Source organism: Ixodes scapularis, unplaced genomic scaffold (genome assembly GCF_016920785.2).
Source record: "Ixodes scapularis isolate PalLabHiFi unplaced genomic scaffold, ASM1692078v2 PGA_scaffold1__304_contigs__length_218370807, whole genome shotgun sequence".
Classification (NCBI taxonomy): domain Eukaryota; kingdom Metazoa; phylum Arthropoda; class Arachnida; order Ixodida; family Ixodidae; genus Ixodes; species Ixodes scapularis.
In genome coordinates, this window is record NW_024609846.1 from 30638507 (window position 1) to 30662715 (window position 24209).

At 47.3% G+C, this 24209-nt stretch overlaps 1 protein-coding gene across 6 annotated transcripts in view; it reads right to left on the minus strand.

Annotated features, from left to right (window-relative positions):
* Nucleotides 1-24209, minus strand: part of LOC8032947 (CAP-Gly domain-containing linker protein 1) — a 119137-nt gene that overhangs the window by 23238 nt on the left and 71690 nt on the right. For 2 of the 6 annotated variants that reach the window (XM_029975447.4, XM_040501765.2), the window contains exons 2-12: nucleotides 21089-21311; nucleotides 12460-12770; nucleotides 11004-11257; nucleotides 10042-10228; nucleotides 8676-8729; nucleotides 5955-6053; nucleotides 5340-5485; nucleotides 4237-4297; nucleotides 3748-3846; nucleotides 3172-3279; nucleotides 50-184 (exon numbers count right to left, since the gene is read on the minus strand). In XM_029975447.4, coding sequence (XP_029831307.2) covers nucleotides 50-184; nucleotides 3172-3279; nucleotides 3748-3846; nucleotides 4237-4297; nucleotides 5340-5485; nucleotides 5955-6053; nucleotides 8676-8729; nucleotides 10042-10228; nucleotides 11004-11257; nucleotides 12460-12770; nucleotides 21089-21311 — 1677 coding nt within the window. Of the gene's footprint in view, nucleotides 1-49; nucleotides 185-3171; nucleotides 3280-3747; nucleotides 3847-4236; nucleotides 4298-5339; nucleotides 5486-5954; nucleotides 6054-8675; nucleotides 8730-10002; nucleotides 10229-11003; nucleotides 11258-12459; nucleotides 12771-15041; nucleotides 15142-21088; nucleotides 21312-24209 lie in introns of those variants that run through there. The other 4 variants (XM_029975446.4, XM_029975448.4, XM_029975451.3 and 1 more) reach the window with 3 other exon arrangements.

Genomic DNA, 24209 nt, shown 5'->3' on the forward strand with positions numbered 1-24209 from the left:
CCCAACCTAGTGCTAGGGCGTACGAAGCGCGTCTGCTCCGGAGACGCACCAGCTCAAAGGCCCTGTCCCGGAGCACGAGCAGCTCCTTGGCTCGCTGCTCCAGCGACGCCTCCAGGCGGAGCAGAGTCTCGTCCCGGGCGAGCAGCTCCTCTCGCAGCTTGGACACCGTGCCCTGGTCCTCGGCCTGCGAGGAGGACCAACCACCCGCTCCAAAGAGAGACTAAAGGCTGGTTTGCACGCTCACAACGGCTTTCGACCGAATGCCTAAAACCCTTTTGGGATCTCTTACGACGGGAGAACAGACTGGCGCCATCTATCGAGTGGCACTCCGCATCATTCTTTTCTGCTTGGCCTGAAAAACTTTTGACAGAGTGACCATTTTGCAGTCCCAGGGTAACCTCGTAAATGGCGCCAGCATACCATTAGAGATTGCAAGGACTCGGTTGTAAGCAAATGCAAGTGTGTGCAGGAGCCTTAAGGGGCAACGCTGCTTCTAGAGTTTTTTTCCTTATTCAACTTGCGATTCAATTCAAATGAAACCTACATAGCTTATCTGCCGTTACAATTTGACTACAAATATCTACTTGGTTTTGATATAACTTAATTTGTTTTGTTCATATTGAAAATTTAATTTGCAAAGATCATGGGAAGAATTAAGACAAACTGAAATATTGAAATCTGAAAATAAACATACATCAGTAAACTGAAAGGTCTGCGGAATCCAATAAGGCATAAATGAAAGTTCTAGGATGATTTATAAGCTTTTTAGAACACTTTTGATTTTTCCAGTTTCGAAATGATTTATTGCAGGATGCCTAAAAGGCACCTAAAAAAAGTGTGATATCAAATTTAATATATTTATACCCCTGATTGCATATGTCACTCATATACCTACCAGGGAAAGAAAAAAAATTATGAGCATTGGATATGTGCGAGTAGAGATGTGGGCTTCCATAAAATAGTAAAGTGTGTAAATAGTTCACCGAGAAATAATATTAAAAAAACATCCACAGACATTCATTCATTCAAACTCCAGGAAGCCACAAATTTCGTTTGAATTATCAGAAATTCATCTAAATATGACGCAAGATAAAATTATGATTTGCCATATGAATGGCTACACATACAAACCAGATATTTCATTTCCTCTACATAGACCCACTGATCCTAAGCAGGTATGCCAAGGCACACATGAAACATTTGTGAAATGCATGACATAACTTCATCCATCACTCAAAAATGGTGTTTATCGTGGACTGTTTAGACGGTACATGACAATTCAAAGCAAAAAACTAAGTTTGCTCATCAGGTCAAGGAGTTGTCAAATGTGAACTATTAAGCAGGGGACATAGAGCAATGAAAATGGGCACCGCACGGCAGTTTTCGTAGCAACTTGCGCAGACGCTGTGACGTGGACCTATGCCATGCCACCACATCACAGCGTCCGAGCAAGTTGCTGTGGAAATTTCAGCGCAATTTTCATAGCTCATGTGTGCCCTGCTCGAGTCCCGTTGTCCAAAACTCAGATAAGCGAGTTCCTTTCCCCATTCCGTTCACCCCTAAGCTGACAGTGCTGCGGAAGCTACGTGCTCGTTGGGCTTGCCACACTTTTGCCACGTGATTACGCTTCAGGACGATTTCCTTGGGAACATAAACTTGAACGGCACAAGTGAGGACGAAGACACCAACACCGCCTTTTCTGTATTCAATTCTGAAAGAGAATTTGGCAGCACGCTCAACTTAAAGGGGCTATGAAACGAAGTTCGGGCTGGGATAAATGAATTTAGATTGGGATTTTACTAATAGCATATCGTTTCGTGGGCCAGAAAAAAGGTAGAAAGTCAAAAGCCTGATTTGTGATACAGAAATTTGAAAACACAGCAGACTATTTCGTACCTCCTTCCCTTTGAAAGCTCTGTGCCTTTTGACTGTGATACATCCGTGGTACCCGAAGCGCGTCACCTGGCCCAAACGCATGTCACAAGACATTGGACCTCACTTATTCTCTTACCCCCTAAGCTGACATTGTGTTGGAAGCTACGTGCTTGCCGGACCAATCAGCTGCTTCCCTTTCATCACCTGACCTCATTCTCTGCACGAGGGAGCGTCGAAAAAGTGCGGCTGGCCTAATAAGCACGTAGCTTCAACAGCACTGTCAGCTTAGTGGTGAACAAAGTAGGTAAAGCAACCTTTGTCCGAGTTTTGAGCGACGGGCTAATCTTCTAGAGGGAGAATGGCGGTGTCAAGGTACACAAACAAAGTTCCGAGCAAGAGGGGAGTCCCTTCTTTCCGTCTTTTTGAACTGTTTGGTACATACATTGCATGATTTGTGAGTTGAGGAGGAAAGCTAAGAAGGAAAAAGTTGAAAAATCGTTTCATGACCACTTTAAACAGTTGAGCGTACTTCCAAAGAGCGGCACTGCTCCGATGTTTAGTGCAGCTACATAACGGTTCTTGCTACATCATGGCCTACGTAGCAAGATCCCCAGCGTTGCTAGATTACTTCCCAACCAAGCTTCACAGGCATCCACCAGGTCCACATTGGAAGATTGTTTAAATAGCTTTAAATATAGTTTTCTTGTGCCTTTCAACGAAAGCCGTGTTTTTGAGGTTATGCTGCAACATGCAACACATTTCAGCTAGAAAATGAGCGCTGGAATTTCGTTTCCGTACTCCTTTAAAGGCCGTCTCCTTTAATAGACCACCGCATGTCCCTTAAATCATGCCACAGCACACAAGTGGAAAGAGTGCACGGCTTTGTGTTAGAAGGAGGTTATGGGAGGAGTTCCCTGGTACATTGAGGCAAAATTTTGGAAACGGTCCCACTGCTTGGGAAAACTTGATTTCTTATTTTATATTTTTAAAGAAAGAACCCTCATAAACATTTCTGGCTGAAATGGGGGCATTTAATAAGAAATAACACAGAATTTGGGAGCTTGGCAGGAATAAGCTTGAGGATGTTAAAAAAAAGAATCAGCTTCTACTTCATGCTACAAGTAAATAAAACAAAAGAATAATGTAAAAGATTAAAAAAGAAGGTGAGCGTTACGACTCAAGGAGCACCGGGTCAACCTTCCCGGTTTGTTTAGCATGCCCCCCCCCCCCCCCCCCCCCCAAAAAACAACAAAACACTAAGGGACTAAGAGGTGAAGTGAGAAGCCCCATGCTAACCTGCTTGGCTTCGAGAGCAGCGACCCTGGCTTGGGAGCTTGCAAGCGCATCCTTGAGCTTTTGCGTTTCATCCTTGTACTGGGCAATCAGCTCCCCCGTACTGTGGTCCTGCTCGAGGGAAAAATTACCTGCTTTCAAGTTTCTAACTGCCTTCGGCACCAGTGCCCAATAGCAGCCACAAGCTCAACTTCACCGTGGCATCTTGAATTAGAAGCACATACGCAAGATTCACCAGCTATTGAAGCAAACACGGAGAAACTTTCTGACTAAGCGAAGCTCAGAATAGAGCAATGTGGTGCACTGGTCACGAATGCGCGCTAGTTCATCGTTTCACGACCCTTCTGGACCAAGAATGTTGAGATTACCACTTTCTCTCTCTACCTCCCCCTGCAGGATTAGCTTCCAGATGCACCTGCGGCAATCACTAAAACATGGAACTTACATTTTGAAATTAGCCTAAATAAACGGATGGATATTGCACATTGCCAAAAATGCTCGGCAGCTCACAGTCCACGAATCTTCGGTTATTCTCTCTAATAAATTGAAGTGTGCAAATGCAAACTTTGTTTTCCTCACCTGGTCCGACTCAGACTTGGCAGCCTCCAGCTTTTCCCTGTACTCCCGGACTTGGCGCTCGAGGTCAGATATCTTCTGGCATTCCGCCTTTGCTGCGGTCTGCATCCACCAGAAGCGTGGTTGAAGCCACTCGAGAAATTACCGCTAATAAATCATTCTATTACTATTACTACTATAACGAGCAATTTCTGAATTGTACCTATTAGCTACGGGTATGGGCGTACCTCTGGCATCGTACCAAATGATAATACCGAGCCCGGGGGTGCTGGAATGCCAGAGCCTATTGGCAAATTAACCACGAGTAAAACTCTTGACAACTGGTCACACAAGATGCCTCGTGATTTTGACTTGAGTCTGCTACAGTTGCTCTATGATGTCCACAAGCTCACTGGACATTAATAAACACCTGACCCAAATTCGAAGAGAGAATTTGTTTTCTTTTTTTCTCTATGAGGGATCTCGATACTTCGCTAATGCAAGACCACTCACATCGTTGTCGGAGTGCAGGATTTCTTGCTCCTCTATTCGGAACTGCAAGTCTTCCAACTTCCTGCAAGGATGGTACAACATGCCATGTTTGGCCAAAAGGCAGAAGAGACATGCGCCACCCAGAATAAAGCAACCCTTTTCAGTCCTCACTGACATTGGACAGTACAAGACCCATCGAGCAGACCACTGATTCCCTTTTAAGTGGCCGACACATGCCAAAATGATAGTCATGGTAAACAAGCTTGGATGTTGTCTAAACCAATTGCCTGTCCAAAGAAAAACAAAAAAACACTAAAGAGAGAGATAAAGTGACAAAGTTAAACACACTTGCATGCCCGTCGAGGAATTTCAATTGTACAGAATTTGACTCTCTTACAGAGTGCTTGTTTTCGTCCTATGTGCTACTTAGTTTCTAATCAACCAATTAGCCAAAAACTATTTATTTTGGTACAGTGGAGCATGTTATTCATGCATTGTGCATAGAGCAGAACCTCTCTAGTGAAGACCCATATACTAGTAAAAATTTTAATTCAGTAAAGCAAACCTGCAGCCTGCTTGTAATTACTAAACAGGCATTTGAGGTACCGACATATTGAACATACCGATATAGCAGAGATAATAACATTACCTCGCCTTCTGTCTCCAAGTCAACTAGAAAACTCATTTTTTCAGCAGGAATGAAGTCCCCGTTTATATGCTGCTAACATTGAGAATAATTCACCACAAAGGCAGTTTTCTCCCAGCAAAGCATTAGAATCACTAAAACAAGAACTGATCCGCATTGAACAGCCGGTCAGTCAAGATGTCTGCAACCTTCCTGCTTCCTGCCAGATTCGAAAATGAACATCCCCCTCTCCCTCAAAAAAAATCTTTTTCGAAATCCCACAACAGTGCTGGAGGTTTTCAAGTTGACAACCACTCGCAAATATAATGAATGTATTAATCTATAGTAGCCCTTGAGAGCATCGTCCAAAGTTACGCTCGTGCTAACCGTGAACATGCAGCAGAAGCCAACTACTCATTCTGGGATGGTGAATGAGAAACAATGTTCGCTTCGGCGTTCACAGATCCATACGAACAAGCGACAACCAATTATGCCCAACCTTTGGAGGTCAGAGTTGAGTGCCGTGAGCTGTGCTCGCTCCTGCTCGTGCTCCTCCAAAAGTTGATGGAGAGACGCAGCCCTCTGCTCTGTCTCTTCGACGTAGCGCTGGTGCTCTGCCCGCAGCGCCGCCATCTTCTGCTCGACCTGGGCCCACACAGGTTGAGGAAATCGAAACGATCAACGACACCACTCTAGAATAAGTCCGTAGAACGAAGGCAGACAACGCATCTTGTACAGATTCCCGACAAAGTATGTTACGTTACTGTTATCTAACTCAAAAGTTATACATGATTCTTGGATATTTTGAATCAGAAAAAGACAGCCATCGAAGCCAGCAAATACAAAATGAATGACGTTCATTACAGTGAATGGACCACATTTTTCTCAATGCAAATTTTCAAAAGTCACTCGTAACTTCTGAATGAAATAACAGTAAGTTCTGAAGCTTTGGCATTTGGATCCAACTGCCAGCGCTACACCTGGGCAAGTGAAACAAATTTTACTTTTGTGGCGAGAGAAACATGGTCATTTTTTTTTTCCCAACACCCAGTACTTCACTTGGGGGTACAAATGATTCGAGAAACCTAACGAGGAGTGGACGGAAGCGCCGTACCTCTTCGACCTGGACGGCAGCCCTGGCGACCTCCGCCCTCTCAAGGTCGTGCTCCTTGAGAAGCTGCTCAATGTGCTCTTCTTTTTCCTTCAGAGCCACCTGAAACGGTAACACAATGCAGCGTCACAGACGGGCCTCCGGTTCCAAAATGCTATGTCATGCACTTCTGTACGCAACTAGCAGCGCCAGATAGCTAGTTGTTATACTCCGTCTTATCTTAAGATGGACCGCAGCAGACGGTTTAAGAAATCCTAAACCACCTAATAATAACACTCACACTAAAAGTGTCATAAAACGAAGGGTCTCCCAATAATACCGTTTATAAAGATACAAAAATGTGCGATTGCCAATGTGAAGCATCATATTTAGCCGAACAATAACCACTTTTCCTTTTTATAAATACAAAGCGTGTGGGTAGCCGGACATTTCCATCTATGAAAGAAGCCTAGCGAGTGTTGCTTTCTGCATGTTGCGATACATACACATTCTACGTACCCATAACCCTGCAGAGATTGGGCTCTTGGAAACAATCCTTTTCTAGGCCCCACCATTAGCTTTACAAATTGTAGAGATCAGTTGCACTAATTGGTTATTTGCGTGCCCTACGGGAAAGTAAGGTGGACTGATCTTGCCAATGTATTGTATGACTATTTTTTGAACAACACGAAAACTTGAAGGTATAAAACAGCGAGGACAAGGACAGGAACAGGACATCTTTCAAGATCCCGTTCCCGCCCTCGTCCTCGCTGTTTTATACTTTCAAGTTTTAGTATGTATTAACCAACATGCTCGTTTTCAATTGTGTTTGAACGAGTGGGGTTCGACACTTCGAGGTTCTAGAGATAGAAGCCTTAGAAGCAGACGTAGGATAGAGTCACCTGCTGAGAGTTCCACTTACAAAGCCAGGATTGCCAATGTGAAGTGAACCTCAAAGTTCAAAATACGAGAGAACTTAAAAGAGGCAGTGGCACAAAATAAGGTGGCAGTGACTGTTCTTTTTAATATAAGAAGACCAAACAAAAAAGTCCCATTCTTAGGTTGTTTATTCAGATTGACAAAGAGTAGAGGTATCGGTAGAACAAAGTTTGGAACTGCCGGAAGTCAGGTAAAAATTAGTATAGTGTGCATCACCCCGCCAAAATTTCACAAAGTGAGAAAAGCTTGGAGCTGCTGATTATTCCTAGTGCTGGAAAGGGATGAGAAAAAACAGAATTCCTCAAACCCAAAGCTTTGTTTCCAGCTAAGATTCAAAGGTCAAACCTATCCCCAGAAAAAAAAAGAAAAAGAAAAGAAGACTTTATTCTGTTTCAACAGGCAGCTCTGGGGGGGTGCAGTGTTATGTACAAAAGGAGCTAGTATAAACTTGGAGAAAATACAAAATTGCCACACACATCACTACGTGGGGAGTAACTGCTACGAAGTTCATGAGCACACTTGATCGAGCACCTAGGTCAGGCCGACGTCACACGTTGTAAGCGATAGTCTTGCGTGAGATGATCGAGGGCAGTGACACTTTGTGTGTCATGAGAGAGTACATGTAGTTGACCTTCATTACCAGGTGGGCAGCAGAGACCTGCAACACAGCACCCCAAGAAGCAAGCAATGCCGTCAAAATGCTTCCGTTTCTTTCTCTCCCCCCTACAACTGTTCAATCCAGACAAAGCTGCTCCCTAACAAAGTGGAGAAAGAGTTGACCCCAGACGATGGCCCCCACTCGGATCTTTGACCGCACCAAAGCTTGCAGGCACTATAATCGACTTTATTGGCTCAATGTCATCGCATGGCTGAAGTGAACATTTGAATGTTTGTTTTAATGTTTGCTAACGAAGCAGGATGGGTTTACCCAGGCAGTATTTCGACCAATTTGTTCCCCATTCTAGCATTTGCAAGCAGTGAAGTGGAACCTCAAGACTGGTATTTGCCAACAACTTGCTCCTAAATGAAGAGGCATTTGGCTACAAGCCCGAGCATAAAGTGGTTTGCAATTCCCGTCAAAGGTCTTTAAACCAAGCCTCGAAAATAAGACTTTATTTTTTTGCCTTCTCTGGTGTTTGGAGAGCGAGCGACGAGCTGAATCGAGCACTCTGTGCTCTATTTTTTCCTCGGTCGAGATGCTGCCATTCAAAGCAACGACTCGTTTGTGGAGGAGGGGTCTACAATGTCTTTTATTGGACACACTACTAAGACTAGACGCTCTTCTTTTCTTCACCACAGCTTGCAAAGGAGAGAGCCCTGTTTATTTGGAGCGGTGCAGCGGGCGGCGGTGCGCTTTCGCAGAAAGCCAAACGGAGATGGCCGAGTAGCCGGCAAGGCCCGGTCCCGGTTCCAGACGTCCACCGGAGGGTTTCCGTCATAAAACCATCCGTGCCTGAGGTCACAAAGGGTCAAGAGGTCACCACTTCCCACTTGCGAGGTCGTCGACATCTGGGTGGCCGCTGCGTTTGCAAAGCCCTCTCCAGGCTTTCGGGAGCCCGACACAAAGAACCGGACCCAGCCAGTGAGACCACCCATATCGGAAAGTCTAAGTAGGTGCCTTCAGCACTTACTTTCAACTCTCAGAATGAAAAAAGAAGACATTGGGGACACTTCACATTGGCAATCCAGAAGTAGCTTCTGTGGTTCGATGTTTTTTTCTGCTTCACACAGAGACCTACGCGACACGCAATGAACCTTCAAAGCCAGCTATGGACCTCGAGAAAGTATGAAGCTGGCACCACCCACCTGCAAAGAGTTTTGCGACGCTACCATGGCTGAAGCAAGCGGTCTAGTAGACTTCTGTAAGGCAAGGAATCGCACGTTTATTTTGAGGCACGACGACTGCATCAACAAGAAAGGTACCGAATACCAAATAAAATCACAACCCTGCAAAGTCAATCTCGCCCAAAATGTATATTGCTACGCTGCACTCAGGCACGCAGCCAGGATTTTGATTTGGGAGGGGCCCGCCCATAACAAAATGTCGTATGAGGGGGAGGGAGGAGAGGAGGCCCCAGCAAAATGGAAGATTTTTTTTGGGGAGGAGGGGGGGGGGGGGGTGAGGCAGGCCCAATGCCCCCCCCCCTGGCTATGTGCCTGCCTGTATCACATAAATATAGTCACTATACCGAACCTTTAACAAAATATTGATAGACGTAATCTTAATTCTCTGCAAGATCACTGCATATGACAGGACCAGTAATAGTTGAAAACAAAACTTAGTTATTGCCATACAAAACAAACATAAAAAGCAAGGGGAGTGTGTGAGAGCAGCATGTCAGAAAAAAGAGATTACGCAGCCAGGAGTTTCTTCTTCGTGCCGACCAAGCGTTAGAATCTAAAACTAATTACAAGGTAGACATGCTACAATAGTAGCAAAGCTAGCCTGCATGCCGAATTAAAGCTGAAACCTAAACACTACTGGCATGTAGCACCACAGTTCACCTGTATTAAAACCAACCCTACTAGCTGGACCACTACCAGGCAGCAATAAAAAAGTCAACGGCACTAAAATACCACCTACTCGCTAAAATCGAGACTGAGCTGTCAATTTGATTTCAATTTAATCCCACTGCATCTTTATCTCGAAAAAGACCTAACCTATACATAATTCATGCCTTTCCTACCACTGAAAAAAAAACAATAGGAGCTGTTAAATAAGGTGAGCGAAGTTTCATCCAGGGCTACCACTACTGTGTACTCTACTGAAAGGGAAAGGGATTCATGCTGAGGAGCTGCCAGGAAGGAAGGGAAGGGACAGCTAGTGACAGAGGTGTCAATGCAAGCGCAGGCTCACTACATCGGAGAGGTCGGCCAATTTTGTTCCCACCAACTAATTGATTGACCAAGATGTCAATCAATTACATGCTTGACCAATCAATAAATCATTTAATCAATCAATCAGACACTCAATAGGTTATTTGATTAATTGGCCAATTAATCAATCAAATCAAAGTTTTATCGTACTCCCCGACTACGGTGGCTCCAACTTCTCCGACGCAGTGACCCCGGGACCTCCGGTCGCCGAACGTGCGGCCGGGGATTGTGATCAGGCGAGGGGGCGGGGCATTACCTTGGCGGGGGAGGTTAGTGCAGCGACTCCCAGCCTTACCCCGGCTCTGGCGGAGGCCGAGCTCAGGGAGCTGTGGAGGGACTCTTGGCTACCTGCACGCCTCGGCTGCGACGTGATGCGGGTCGTGCGCGTCGTGGTGGTCGTCGTCGTCGACGTGTGGCCGCCCTCGCGGGCCACCTTGTGCAGCGGCGCAAACAGGCCGTGCCGCGCCGGGCACCGGAAGTACCTGCGCCCATCCCGGGACAGGACCCCCGCCGGTCAACACACGCCGCCTCCCCGGCCTTCTAAAGACTCCCACAGGGGACGCCGGTTCCAACTGAAACCCCAGCCCTTTACGGCCCCTATTTCCGCCAGCTCCACTTGTGGCTGCTGGCAGCAAGATAATCTGCTACTCGAAAATGCAGCTCCTCACGGTAACGTGTTCAAACACTGCACATATCACAAACAAAGCTGTTTTGGCCTCACTAGTCGACAGAGGTTTACGAAGTGCACACCGGCACCTAGAAATGGCACTAAAAGAATTTATGCCATCACCAACTGCCGCAAACTATTCATTGCCAAATTTTATATATTCGCCGACAAAGTGAAAATGGCAAGGCGCATTTTTCAGCCTCCAGGACGCGCTTCATGCCTTCCGCCTTACTTAGTCTGCGCGCACAGGCTCAAAGTGCATGAGACGTCGAAGCATAATCGCGGGCAGGAAGCACATGCTGGAGGCAGGAACACCCCTCCCTGCCGCTACCACCCCGTCAGTGACTACAATCGTTACACCTTCGGTCCACTCCAACCACCACTAGCTTACTGACCCCTACCATAACTCATAGCCTTCGCTAATGAAGCGGACAGACTGCAAGAAAAAGGCAAAAGATAAAAGCCAAAACTGAAAAGCTTCCATTTTCATGTATATAACACGTGTTGTGCTAGACCGACCAGCGGTCATCAAACTTCCGGCACTACGTCACAAAGCAAGGAAGAGGGGCAGGAAGGAGTGGGACACCTACTTTTTGCCGGCGACTGAGCCATCGTTCTTGCCCACGGGCTCGTCCAGCTCCACACCCGCCCACTGGCCCGTGGCGAACTCGGTGGGGCCCATGAAGCGCAGGGTGCCGGCCTTCATGCCCGACGAGGCGTTCACAATGACCCGGTCCCCCACGCGCAGGCCGCAGTCCGTCATGGTGGTCGACGTGTGCATCGTCACCGCCCGGGGCGACGACCTTGTGCTGCCCGTCGGAGAGCTCACGCGCGTCGTGGTCACCTGCGTGTGCCCGAGAAACCGCACTTTCTCGTTTCTGGGTTTTGTTACGGCCACTACTGCGGCAGACTACCGCAGCAGAGAGAAAAGTTAAGACTCAACAACATATGTGGACAGGCCACGTTGGGCAATGTAAGTAACTTCCTACATAATCCGTACCTTGCTCCCTTCTCTCGATGTTCCTTGCTAACGGATGCTTCTATAGCTTGCCTCTTCCCTCATTCCTATCTCTTTCCTCGAGGTACTGTCACGGACAATACGAGCCTAAACAGTCCTTTGTGCTTGTTTAATGTACCTGTCGGTTTTCGAGAGAGCTGCGGTCCGAACTAGGAATGGAATGCGAGGTTGGGGTCCCACACTTCAAAGAGTTTGAAAAATTGAGAAATAATAGAGCTCGTGGAGACCGGAGGTGCAGAAAAAGGCTGGATTGGGTATTTCAGCTCGTATTGTCTACATAAAGCTTTGACCCGAAAACTCTCGCCAGAGTGCCAATAAAACAATGTATGAAAAAACCCAGAAAATTAAGACCTTTGTTCCCCTGGAGAAGGGGAACAAAGGACAAACACAAATCTCCAAACGCAGCTAGGCGACCAGTGCGATACCGAAAAAATCTACCTGGTCCTGGTATCAAACGAGGGACCCCTCCATTTTCAGGAACTATTTTCGTCATTCTTGCCCAGCTCGCTTGCACCTTACCATTAATTGCATTAACAACACAAAAAGATCCGGTTAAATTTTTTTCTTACCGAGATGCTGCACTGAAAGTTCCTTAAATGCACTTACGGCTTAGGAAGGGGGAACAGACAGAGAGGGATTTACGTTCCAAACCAACGAAGAACAAAGATCCCAGAGAAAGACCGAAATTAGGGATATTTGATCGATGGGGCCAGCATATTATATTTAAATGAGCATAAAAAAGGGAGATCTTGACACATGCAGCGCCGACAAATCAAAACCTCCCTTTTGCACGCATGTTTTCATTTGCTGGAGCTGGCCCCATTGGCGAAATATCCCTAGTTCTCAGTCAGAGCCCATTCTAGCGGGATAGGCAGAAAACAGAAAAGAGGTAGAGTCAATACCTCCCAGGTTAACAAGGCCATAGAGCTGAATTTTATATGGGACCTACTGGAGACCAGTAGAAAATGGGGCACAATTATCTCTAGAAGGTGGGTATGACCAAAGAAAGAGGAGGAGGAGGGCGCCACCTGTGTCTTTCCGGGGGCAACCAGGGTCGCCGTGGTGTTGGTGCCGTTGGCGCCCGGCCCCGGGAAGCGGGAGAGCCGCTCAGGGCGCGCAAAGACGCCCCTCCTCGGCTCACACTGGAAGTAGCGGACGCCGTTGACCGAGCCGTCGTTCTTGCCCACGGGCTCGTCGAGCACGACACCCGCCCAGTCGCCCGACGAGAACTGCGTCTCGCCCAGGAACTGGATGTAGCCCGGCTTGGTGCCGTTCACCCACACCCGGTCGCCGATGATGAAGTCATCCGCCGAGCCATTGTTGAACGGGCCGCCCGTTTCTGCAATACATGAAGACGCGGTTCACGCGGCGGTTCTCTACGCGGTCCGGTAGGCTGCCTGGAACATGTCTCTGACCGGTGTGCTTAGAGTCCTATACTGCCCGCGCGTCCAAAGTCGTCCAAAAGCCGCGACAAATTTTGCCACGGCCGCAGGTGCGTCGTGCTGTTGAATGTCACTATACTGGTGGTTGCTTGCAGAAGCAACGGGACAAAAACCAACGAATGCGGATGTTGCCGTCACTGTAGTGTCCCAGCTCGTGGCTGTCGAACGTTCCGCAAACTATCGAGCCGTAGGGCGACCTACGAGAGGACGGTCTTCCACCGGTGTACCACTACAAGGATTGCAGCAGGCAACGGGAGGATAGTTTAATGACGTTGTCAGGCGGACGTCGAGGAACCACCGATAAGGACGTGGTATTGAATCAGTCAGAGATGCATTCGAGAGACCGTAGTTCCGGTTAAAAATTTATAGGTTTTTCTTTCTTTGTGGCAGACGGCTGGAACTTTACCAAAAGGGTAGCAGTGGTGGTACCATGGTGAAAGATCAGGCCTTATTCGAAGCTACAAGCAACCTTTGGAAGGTTTTCAGTAAGAGGATGGAGTGTCTTACTGACCAAAAAAGTTGATTGTCTTCACATTTTCGTGCCCCGATTTCTTGCATTATTTCAATCCAGGCAGCATTACAACTTGAAAATATTCCAATTCATCATCACTGTTGGTGTTGCCTTCTTACAAGTCCCTTCCAAATAAAGCTAGCATATTCAAAGGAAATACCAGCTTACTATGACCCAGAGCTGGAATACGTGCAAACTTAAAGAACACTGACGTTTTAGAGCCACTAAACATTTCGGTAATATACGTTCATCAAACTGCGAAATTGACACATTTACAGGTCATAAATTTTCAGACTCGAAATCCCCTCACCCAAAAATTACATAAATTTCAAGATTAAATAGCCTTAACTCTTTTTTTATATGATTTAAAGAAATTATTATTTCTTTATTTCTTTAGTAACTTACAGCTCAAGAAGGTAGGGTGAGGAAAAGGGAGGCTGAGGAGGAAGAAGCAGAGGTAATGCTGGAGGGCAGAGGGAGAAACCTCCTCCTTTCTACAGCATTCCGTTTGCTTCCTCCTCCCCGGCTTTCTTGAGTTGCAACGGACTATAGAAGTGAGAAAGCCAACATCTGGGAAAGTCGGCACAACAATTCCTAACTCTCAAACCTTCTGGTTTAAGTTAGGACCACACTGAACAACTGCAGATATGTCGCCTTCTAGCTATAAACAAAGGTAGTCTCTAAAGTAAATCTTCGAAGTTACCTTAAACAGCCTCGCACCAGACATGGTCATCGCACAGCCTAATGATACATATGTTGTCTTAAAAAGTCCCCCTTAAAACGTCCACCTCCCACGATCGCGGCGTGACTGACGATCGTTCGCATCGAAGCCTAGCACTAGCCAAGTCAGTCTGACTTTTCCGCGTAACGAAGAAGCTCAACGGGGATCACGAAGCGACGTCCTCGAAAGGCACGCCTAAAGTGGTAGCTTCGCCCGAGACTTCCCCCCTCCCCACCAACAACTCGCTCGCCAGCCTTCGCGAATCGCTTCGCTTCCCCACCCACGCGAGCGCGGGCCCGGTCGTCGCAAAAATCGCCAACGCAGCCCAAAACGAAGCTGGAGGCACTATAAAACAACGTCCCCCGCACATTCGCACAATAACATGCCTGCCGTAAAACGTAGACCCACTCATCTAATCGAGAAGGCAAACCGACGGCGCGCTAAACACGACCGCGTCGCGTCGTCTGCTAACAAAACCTGCTCCCAACTTTTTTTTTTTTTTTTTAGTTTGGGCGATATTTTCGGCGCGTCCCACGGCCAGATAGCTATAAGAACATGTGCATCCTTCCACACCATAAGTTGGTTCGGAGATTAAATATATATATATATATATAAATACATGGAATGAGCCGAATATTTGGGTGAAACAAATGCCACAACCGGATGTGACGGGCTTGATAACCTCCCCCGTACAACGCAGACACGGCCCCGTAACAAAATATCAACAACGTCCAGCCCTCTCTATTTTCAAAGTAAATCCATCAAATCCGTGTGGCACAGGCGTCACTTCACAATCACCGCAAATTTCGCGCACGACGAAGACGACGACGACAGGCCAAAACGACGGATCAGACCAAAACCGAAACCGATCGCACACATCGAGCGCGCGTAGCAGACGACGACAGGGGATGCGGCGAGGATCAGCAGACGACGCACCTCGAAATCCGAAAAGGGGGCTTGGAGACGGCATGGTGGCCACGTCGTTCTGCGCCGTCTTCGGCAAGAAACCACTGAATGCAGGCTCGAACTGGGTGTCGCGGCATTTTATATCGACCTTCGCACGATACGCGGGGAAGGAGGGAAAGAGCCCAACTCTCTTAAAACAAAGAAGAGGAGGAGCTCTGGGGTTTCGAAAACAGATCTAGGAAAGGGGAAAAAAAGCAAGACGCCCACGTCATCCGTCACGTGGCCTTCGTGTGACGAAGCACACGGGGCCCCGTTGTACGAGGCGGGGGGAAAAAAAGGCCATTTTAGGCAAGCATGGGTCGGCGAAAAGAGCCCTCGCGCGCGACGTCGGAACGGCACCTTGGGCCGTCCCACGTACAGCTCCGAACCGGCCTCCAACGGCACGCCGCTGGTTTGCCGACGCGATCGGCTACCACGCCGTGAAGAATGGATTCGCACGGCGGCGGCCCTGAGGTGCAGCGGGACACGTTGTGCCTCCGGGCGAACGACGGTTCGTCTTCGAGGCAGACACCTATAGAAGAAAGAGGCCTACACCTTTCTTCCCTAAACGTCATCACTAGTCATCCACGCAGCGTCGCCTAGCTTGCGCCAGCATTGCCGCCAGCGCGCTTCGCAGCGTCTCACAACGAAGGAGACGCTAGTACGACTCTCGCCGAGCTCCAGCGTGCTTCCGCTTGGGAGAGGCTGGAGATCCACGAACAATAACGTCATGCCCAGGCCTTATTTCTTTGGGGGTAGTGTCCCCTCCCGCTGCTGCCCGCTGGTCTTCAACCATGGCCCCATTGCAGAGGAGCGAACGGGTTGCCCCTCCCAGCCATCCCGGCCCACGGACGCGTTTCGCTTCTTCGCATATTTTTCGAATCCACCAAAGAGAACGTATTGTCCTCCGGAATCCGGCACGAAAGAGGGCGGCCTTGGAAAGGCCCTTGCCGGGCTGATCCGAGACTCCGAGTCTTCGAGACAGGCCAGACCGAGGCACGGAGTGTCGATAGACTCGATACGGCGGCGTCGCTCGCACCTTGCCCTTCGCAAGCGAGCCGTCTAGACCCGCCGTTCTCGAGCGGTAATAAGTCAGCGAGATCACGAGCGCCTAGCACGAACATACATCCTACCCAGATGACGTCAGCGCAAGTGCGCAACACGTACCCCGCCGCATATACAGAGACGCTGCAAACCCAGGAAAGTTTAAGTATAGGCTGAACTGATATCCTGCTGGTTTGTCCCCGTACGCAGGCGGCTGCAGCAGAAATAGTCACGAGGGGCCAGTTCAGGCAGGATCTCTACGGTTTTGAAAGACAAATCGTTGTCCGAAATTTGCTTCAAACGAAAAAAAAAAAAAAGTGCTTTCTCCGATTTACGTTTTTGGTGTTGAAAACAGCAGGACCGGACGAGCCGTCGAAATTCTTTGCACAAGTCAGCGACGTCGTGTGGGTCAGGGTTTCGCTGCATTTTTCGTTTTTATTCCGTCTTCCACACCATTTCAGGGAGTCCGAAAGCAGCCGACCTTGGAAGTCGATGGGCCTAATCGAGCAAGCGAATAGAAAAGAAGCTGGACTCAGCAGACTGCCCAACGCTAACTCGACAAAAACAAAACAAAAAAAAAAACGCTGTTAGTTTTTTTTTTTTTTTTTTTTTGTTTTTTTCTGCATGTTAGTAAAAACTGTTGAGCATTGGAAAAACCGACGAACCCACACAATAAAATGGCTGAAGTTATGTTAGTTATTAGCGGAAATAGCGTACCCTACTACACTATACCCTGAAGCGTAACTTATTTATACCTAGGGTTCCGCGTTTTCGGTTTTTATTTTTTCGAAATTCGGCATACTTTTTTTCGGTGTTTATTTTAAAATTCAAATTTCGTTTTTTTTTCGGTGTATATTTATTCCTAAAAAAGTTTACCCTTTTTTTTTTTTCGGTGAATATGAAAGAAACATCATCGGACACCGGATCAGATGATCCTTGTAGCTGTGATAATTGTGATCACTCATAGAATAACGACACATACACATACGTGGTCTTCGCTACAACTTCCGTCACGACACACCTCAAAATTGCGGAATTCGCGGGCATAATCTTCAGCGCGCTTCTTTTTCCTTCCCATTCTGGCGACGTGACCGTCTGAGGTGATGACCGTACAAAACACAGCGGAATGGAAAAAAAAAAAAATCCATTGTATTTATGTTCTGAATTACAGGGAAATTTGAAAGAGTGTGTTCAGAAAGGTATTTGCAGCTTTCCTCCATGTCCTCTGAAGTGCATGAAGTAAAAAAAAAAAAAACTTTATACTAGCCCACATCCGAACTTTTTTTGGGGGGACCGGGGAACTAGACACACTCAGCCCGATCACAAAAAACGACACAGATGTCCCGCGAAGGCCAATCCAAGACCTCTTTTCCTGCATGTTGAACCTTCGAAGAGGGCAATCACGAAGAGGCCACACAGTGTCGAACCTTGCAAAGCCCTCTCTCTCTCTCTGTCCCCCCCCCCCCCCCTCCGCCCTCCCCCACCCACCTTGACGCGGCCCTAAAAAAACTGACCTTTTTCGGTTAAAACCGAATTTCAGAAAACGGATTAGACATACTTTCATCGGTTTACACTGAAAACGCCGAACCTGCAAACTAACCTTTTTCGGTTAAAACCGAATTTCCGAAAATGGATTCGGCGTACTTTTATCGGTTTTTAACGGTTTAAGTCGAAAACTCCGAACAAAAAGGAATTCTCGCGCAATGTTCATACGTCGCGCGCAGAAGTTCTCACGACATTTGGTTGTCGGAGAAAGACGCGACGTTTTTGGCGTTTGAAACGTGCACGTCTTGATAAGATAACACACATCTAATTTAAAATGCACCTATATCCCCTAGATACAGTGAAAAATTAGCAACGCTCGGCGAGGAGCCGGACTTTATCTACATTCAAAGCTCTAAAGCGGTCGGCTTGGCGCGCTACCCAACCCCCTTGGCAACAACCGGACTACATCGAGTCTCACGTGCGTTAAAAGCAATCGAGACGAGCGAGGACGAAGAAAAAGGAACCATGACCCGTTGAAGCGCACCGCCCGCTCGGCCGCCCACGCGATTCCCCAAAGACGCCGAATATCGGCGACGACCGCCCGCGCAACGGCAATGAAAAAAACCAGCCGCCACCATTTCTCGCACGTCGAAGCGATCACGTACGAATAGGTAGGAAAGAACGCGTTCGAATTCGTTTCTCGCGGAGCGTCTTTATGAGGGTACAACCTGAGGGAAAGGAGACTGACGACCTCTGGTTGGAATGATTACGGGGTAGAATACCTAAGGGTAGCTGCCCTTTGTCTCCACTGCACACCTCCAACGAATTCGAATGCAAGAGCCAAAAGCGCATAGGTGCTCCCCGTGCATTTTAAGCCATATTGGGCAACTTCTTTTCTCGGTAATTATTAGTATTCCGCCATATATATATATATATATATATATATATATATATATATATATATATATATATATCATTCTTTTCGAAATTTTGTTTTTCTACTAAACTAGAATTTTTTAAACCTATAAATTTGCATCATTTATTTTTAGTATTAAAATTTTAGCTCTGTGGTGTATTAAAACAAATGAATAACAAAAACTGTTAGGTGCATATTTTTCATCCTAGTTCAGTACGTTTCAAACACCTATGTAGGTGGCAGTAATAAAAATGGCACCCTCTATAATGGCGGATTAAAGAAATAAGTGTACCTATATGTGCTGAAAAAAAAAAAAAAAAGAGCTGTTTTGAGATAATTAAATTTAAAGTAAATACAAAATGGTGATTTACAAATTTCTACTGGCACCAAAACCCTCAGACTCATTTCTTCAATAGCCTCCAGCTTGGTAGTCATTGTTAGTGTCTTCGCTTTTCGGCCTATCTTTTTGCTTGCACGGCCTGTCGTACCGCTCGCTGCGCAAAGTATATTCCAGTGCGGTCAACTTTCGTCAGCCGCCTAATGGTGTTCCACACAGGGGTTCAATCCACGGGACCCTAAAATATTGGCTCGTGCGATGCTACCACCATTGAATGAGAGAACAGCATCCAATGTCGCCATTTTTCCGTTCAAAAACACAGGCGCTTGAAAGTACGCACCTGGAAAAAGAATCGTGCATAGCGTCTTGGAGATCAGGGGTCGAACTCTAATAGCAACAACCAAAGAAGGCCGACCTACAGCAGAGATCAAAAGGTTGGAGACCATCGAGCTAACCGAAACGCACTGTGACAGGTTAGCCGTTTCTCCCAACACGCCGGTGCAAAGCAGTGAAGCTTGACGCTCGCCCGCCGGTGCGGTGGATCTTGACGAGCGCTGGTGCAAAGCGCGAGTCACCGGACAACTCTCGAGACATGATTCGTAATTTTCGAATACTCCCAACGCTGGAGTATTTCGAAAGGTGAAAGTGTGCTTGCGAATTCAATAGCAGACGCCATTAGCTAAAACAAATTCGCGCATAATCCGTGCGAAATATCCGCCGCAGCCAACAGCAGCTTCGGAACGACCCGACGTGTTTCTCTGCCGCCATGATGACTTTCGTTTTAGGGTTCCTCGAATCAGTACTACATAAAAGACACAACTTGCGCCCCCTTTTTTCTTCTTCCTCTCCAAATGTCGTTGAAGGGACGGATGGATAAATACGGATGAACCGCTTCAACCGGGCGGCGGCCTGCACCACCTAATTAAAGCTTCTAAATCCAAATAAACTCCGATTAAGTTCTGACTAAAGGGAGAAGTGCAAAGAACCTGATATCGGCGCTAAGGCACAATCATTCCTCTCTCCACAAGCGAAAGTCACAATGCAACGGTGATGCCTCTTCGCAGCCCGGTGTGCGCACTTCTTGCCCATTCAAAGACCAAAGTTCAGTCTTCCCTCGGCTCATGCCCCCAGTCTAATCACCGGTGATCTCCGCTTTCCCAACATCAATTGTCCGTCGCCGCCTTTAAAAACACTCGTATTAAGTCGGTATCACCTTAAGGAACTGCAAGGTGAATCCCTTTACGGTAAAGTGTTAAGCCGTCCCCTTTTTCTCCCCACATGCTCCACACACTGTAACTACGTCCCGATATTTCGCTCTCGTTCGCAACACCCTTGTCCTGGCCCCAAACAACAACGAGCTTCCCCTAGAACTGTCAATAGATATCATTTCCTTCCCAATCTCCATCTTATATTTTCTGTAAGTCCCCAGAGCCGATATAGTCTGCATCCCCGCCTCTCATATTTTCATCTCCGCAGCTGTAACTCTCTTCTTAAGTGTCATTTCCTGACCTGCGTCCCCCTTTTTGTTCAAAAATATCGACCCGAGTTTTCTCGTTCGCTTCCTCCATCTTGTATCGACGCCCTTCACGTACCAATAGCCTCTCCACGCCCATCACTCCTGCTCCGCGTCTTTTAGCCTCTCCTCAAATTCCCTCTTACTAGTAGCTCCCATGCCCTCAAATGACGACCATCCCATACCACGTTGTACCCCTTGGTTCGGCGTTTCACAGTGCGCTCCTAACGCCAGCCTACCCACGCCGTGTTGCTTGCCTAGATATTAGATTTCCTACACAGGACTGCACTGCCAAAAGTTAAAGTCGGCACCATAACTCCCTTCCAAATTTCCCTCGCCACCTCATAATTCCACGAAGCTCTATTCTTCGTTACAGCTGCACTTTTGTTGCCCTTGCCAGTTCGGTATTTTTCATGCTCAATGTCATTCATTAACCCATGCCCCTAGGTTCTTATTTCCCCTCTTAACTAGGAATTCTTGTATTTCAAATTATCCCTTCTCGTCATCATTAAAAATCATGGCTGCTGACTTCTTCCTACTGAATTCTCGACCTTCCTCGGTGGATTCACGTGCGTCTTGCAGCGTGTCACTACGAGCTCAGCACGCGGCGTCGCCAAGACCAACGCGTTTGCGCAGACTCTCGTTCAGCGCCTTTGCCGCTTGGAGCGGATCGGGGATCCACTAGCGATGACGTAATGCGCAGGCCTTGAAGCCCCCGAGTAACGAAGGCGCCCGTAGCTCACCGGACTTGTCGTTGAGTGCCGACAGGGACGAGGCCGCCGACAGCGGAGTCCTGGCCCCGGATCCTCCGCTACCCAGCGGAGAGGGCCTGGCCGAAGACCCCGGGGGCGCCGGCCCGGGGCCCGAGGTCAGCGTAGTCGGACGACGCAGCTTGCTCGGAGGACGCAGACCCGTTGGGGGCGCGCCTCCGCCGCCGCCACCTCCTGCGCCACTCATGACGCGGACCTGCGCACAGTGTTAAACACTATCATGTTTATGACGTCACGCCGAGTAGGTGGCGCAAGTAGCCGCCCGATTCAAAGGGTTCACAGAATCCATCTATCCATCCATTCAGACATCACGTATACGTGGCTTGCACATGACGTCATTTCCGATGCCCTCCAGAGAAAAGGGGAAGAATGAGCTCCCCTATTATCAGGATCCTCCTTTGTGCCTCCCGGATAAGCACAGACGTCGCGTTTCTCCTCCCAGAAGATTAGCGAAGAATAGCCCGTCACTCAAAATTTTTACAAAAGCAGCTTCCCTCTCCTCCTTTTACTTGGTGTTCAAAAGTAAGCGATGTGACGTCAGTGCAAGGAGCCTTGCAGCCAACGTTACTAGAACACTCAGTTGGGAAACTCGCCGTTGAAACCTGGGCCGCTGGCGTCCACCGAGACCGAACAAAATACGATAACAGAGCCACCCTTTAGCGACGAGTTGAAACATGAAAGTAGCCTCATATGGCTACAACAAGAGTCACTGAATGTTCCCAGAGTGCCGAAACTCCCAGGCTCGAGGTGCCAAGATGGCGGCTCAATCTTTTTTTCTTTACTGTGGTCACCTTGACCTTTTAGAAAGCATGCTTTTGCGTAAAAACAAACGAAAAAAAACTTTTTGTATGAACTTTTATTGGAGTTCAGCACAAAATGACAGGCGCGTGATGTTTTCTAAAATCTTTAGTTTACAAGGTTTTCTGGCACAATTAATATTGTTTTTATACAAGCATGTCTCATCGGTGATTTCAGGTAGCGCGTCCCGACCAGGGTAGGTCCTAACTTCGGTAGTAATTAGCGGTGCGTCCACTTGGGAAACGGGGGTTGGCATCCCTGAAACCCCTTCCACCGTATATGTTCCGGCGCCAAAATGGCCGATTAAAGCCAAAATAGAAGTCACAGCGGACACTATCGAATACGGTACTCCGTGCAGTTCCCCGGGTGGCCGCTGCGGGAGAAATAGTGGCGTTGCGATCGCTATTAGCTCGGTGTTCGAGTGCGGATCGGTGCCCTTTTTAGAGCACGCTCTATGCATGGCGGTTTCCCAACTGAGGGGCTCCAGTAACGTTGTTAGCAGCAGATGTGCATTGGCGCCACCATAACCGACCTTCAGTTTGTTTCCTCTTATTCCGTTTAGTTCACTTCGTCATCACCACACGTAATTACCACCACCAGTGGCGTACCAACTTGTTTTTGAGTGGGGGGGCAAACCGGACCCTCTCCCCCCCCCCCCCCCCCAAATCGAAAATTTGGCGCAACTTTTGTCGAACATTTCTAAAGATTTGGCAATGATTCGGCAAAATTACAACGTTACCAGACTTAACATTAATATTTTGTTTTTTCTCACGAAAAAAAAATTGCTTCTTCTTAAAATGATATACAACTTGTAGTGCCTATTGAAACAGTTATGACTAAGTAAGGTGATATTCTAGAAGATAATTGTATCGATATCGCTTTTGTGTGTTTGCTGGCAATTTTAGTGTTAGCTTGCAGAAAGTGGCGTGACAACGAGGTTGGGTAGTAGCCGGAGCAGTCACGAATCACACTACGAGAGCTTTGATTTTGAGGCTTCATCAGTGCACGCTTGCAAGTGTGTTTACATTGTTAAAATAAAGGCAATCACTGCGTTCTTACTTTCTCTGGGAGTCATCGTTTCGTGCGCGAAAACGGATGCAACGGTTGCTGAGCCTTCACCAGAAGAGATAACAATATTGTAAATATGCATGTTTTTCGATTTGTCACTTGACGTCAGCTTTGCATGAAAGTGCGCGTTCCATATTCGCAACGTGCCGTTTTTAACCTTTAAAATTCCGGTTTCTGGTGTTCGGACACACACGGACGTTTAGGAAGATGGGGAGAGTTAGGAATGGTCGGATGTGCAACGTCGACCATGATAGTTCTGTGTTTAACGAATACTTTCCATCAGCGTTTACTGACGAGTGCTTGGACTCCGTCCCCACTCTCCCTGAAGAGCTTTACGAGCGCATGCATCCTATTAACGTTAACTCCGCCGGTATTAAAACATTGATTGATAAACTAAAACTTACTTCATCCGCTGGAACCGATAACATCAACTCTAAACTTTAAAAGAAACACCAGTGTTATTTCTAGTGAGTATTTGAAATTCATCTTTATTCAGTCCTTATCTCAAAGCTGCCTTCCATCTGACCAAAAGGTGGGAAGGGTAATTCCCAGTCTTTAAACAGGGCTGCCGCTCTTCCGCATCTAATTATCGCCCTATTTCTTTGACTTCAATTTCTTGCAAACTACTTGAGCATATCCTCTACTCCAATATCATGAGGCACCTATCATCCCATTTCTTTTCTTTAAACAGAAGCACGGTTTTCAAAAGGTACTTTCCTGCGAAACACAGCTCTGCGACTTCATCCATGACTTGCACACTAACCTTGAATGTCACGTCCAAACTGACGCAGTTTTTTTTTTCTTTTTCCAAAGCGTTCGGCCGTGTCCTCCATCAACGCCTTCTTTCTAAGCTATCATCTTTTTGCCTCGACCAATAACCGTTTGCATGGATTCGTGACTTTCTTTTCTCCCATGTACAGGTCACGTCCATAATGATCATGAATCTTCATTAATAAATGTATCTTCTGGTGTTCCCCAGGGGTTCGTACTGGGCTTTCTTCAAAAATACGCTTTTTCGCCGACGACTGCGTCATCTATAACAAAGTAACTTGTGTGCAAAATAATAACCAGCTTCAAGAAGATCCAGATAAAATTAACAATTGGTGCAAAGAGTGGATTATGTCATTAAACAGGTATAAACGCAAACCAATCCACTTCACCAAGAAAAAAACCACTCTGTCATTTAATTACTTCTTGGAATCCAATCTAATTGAGACCGCTACTGTGT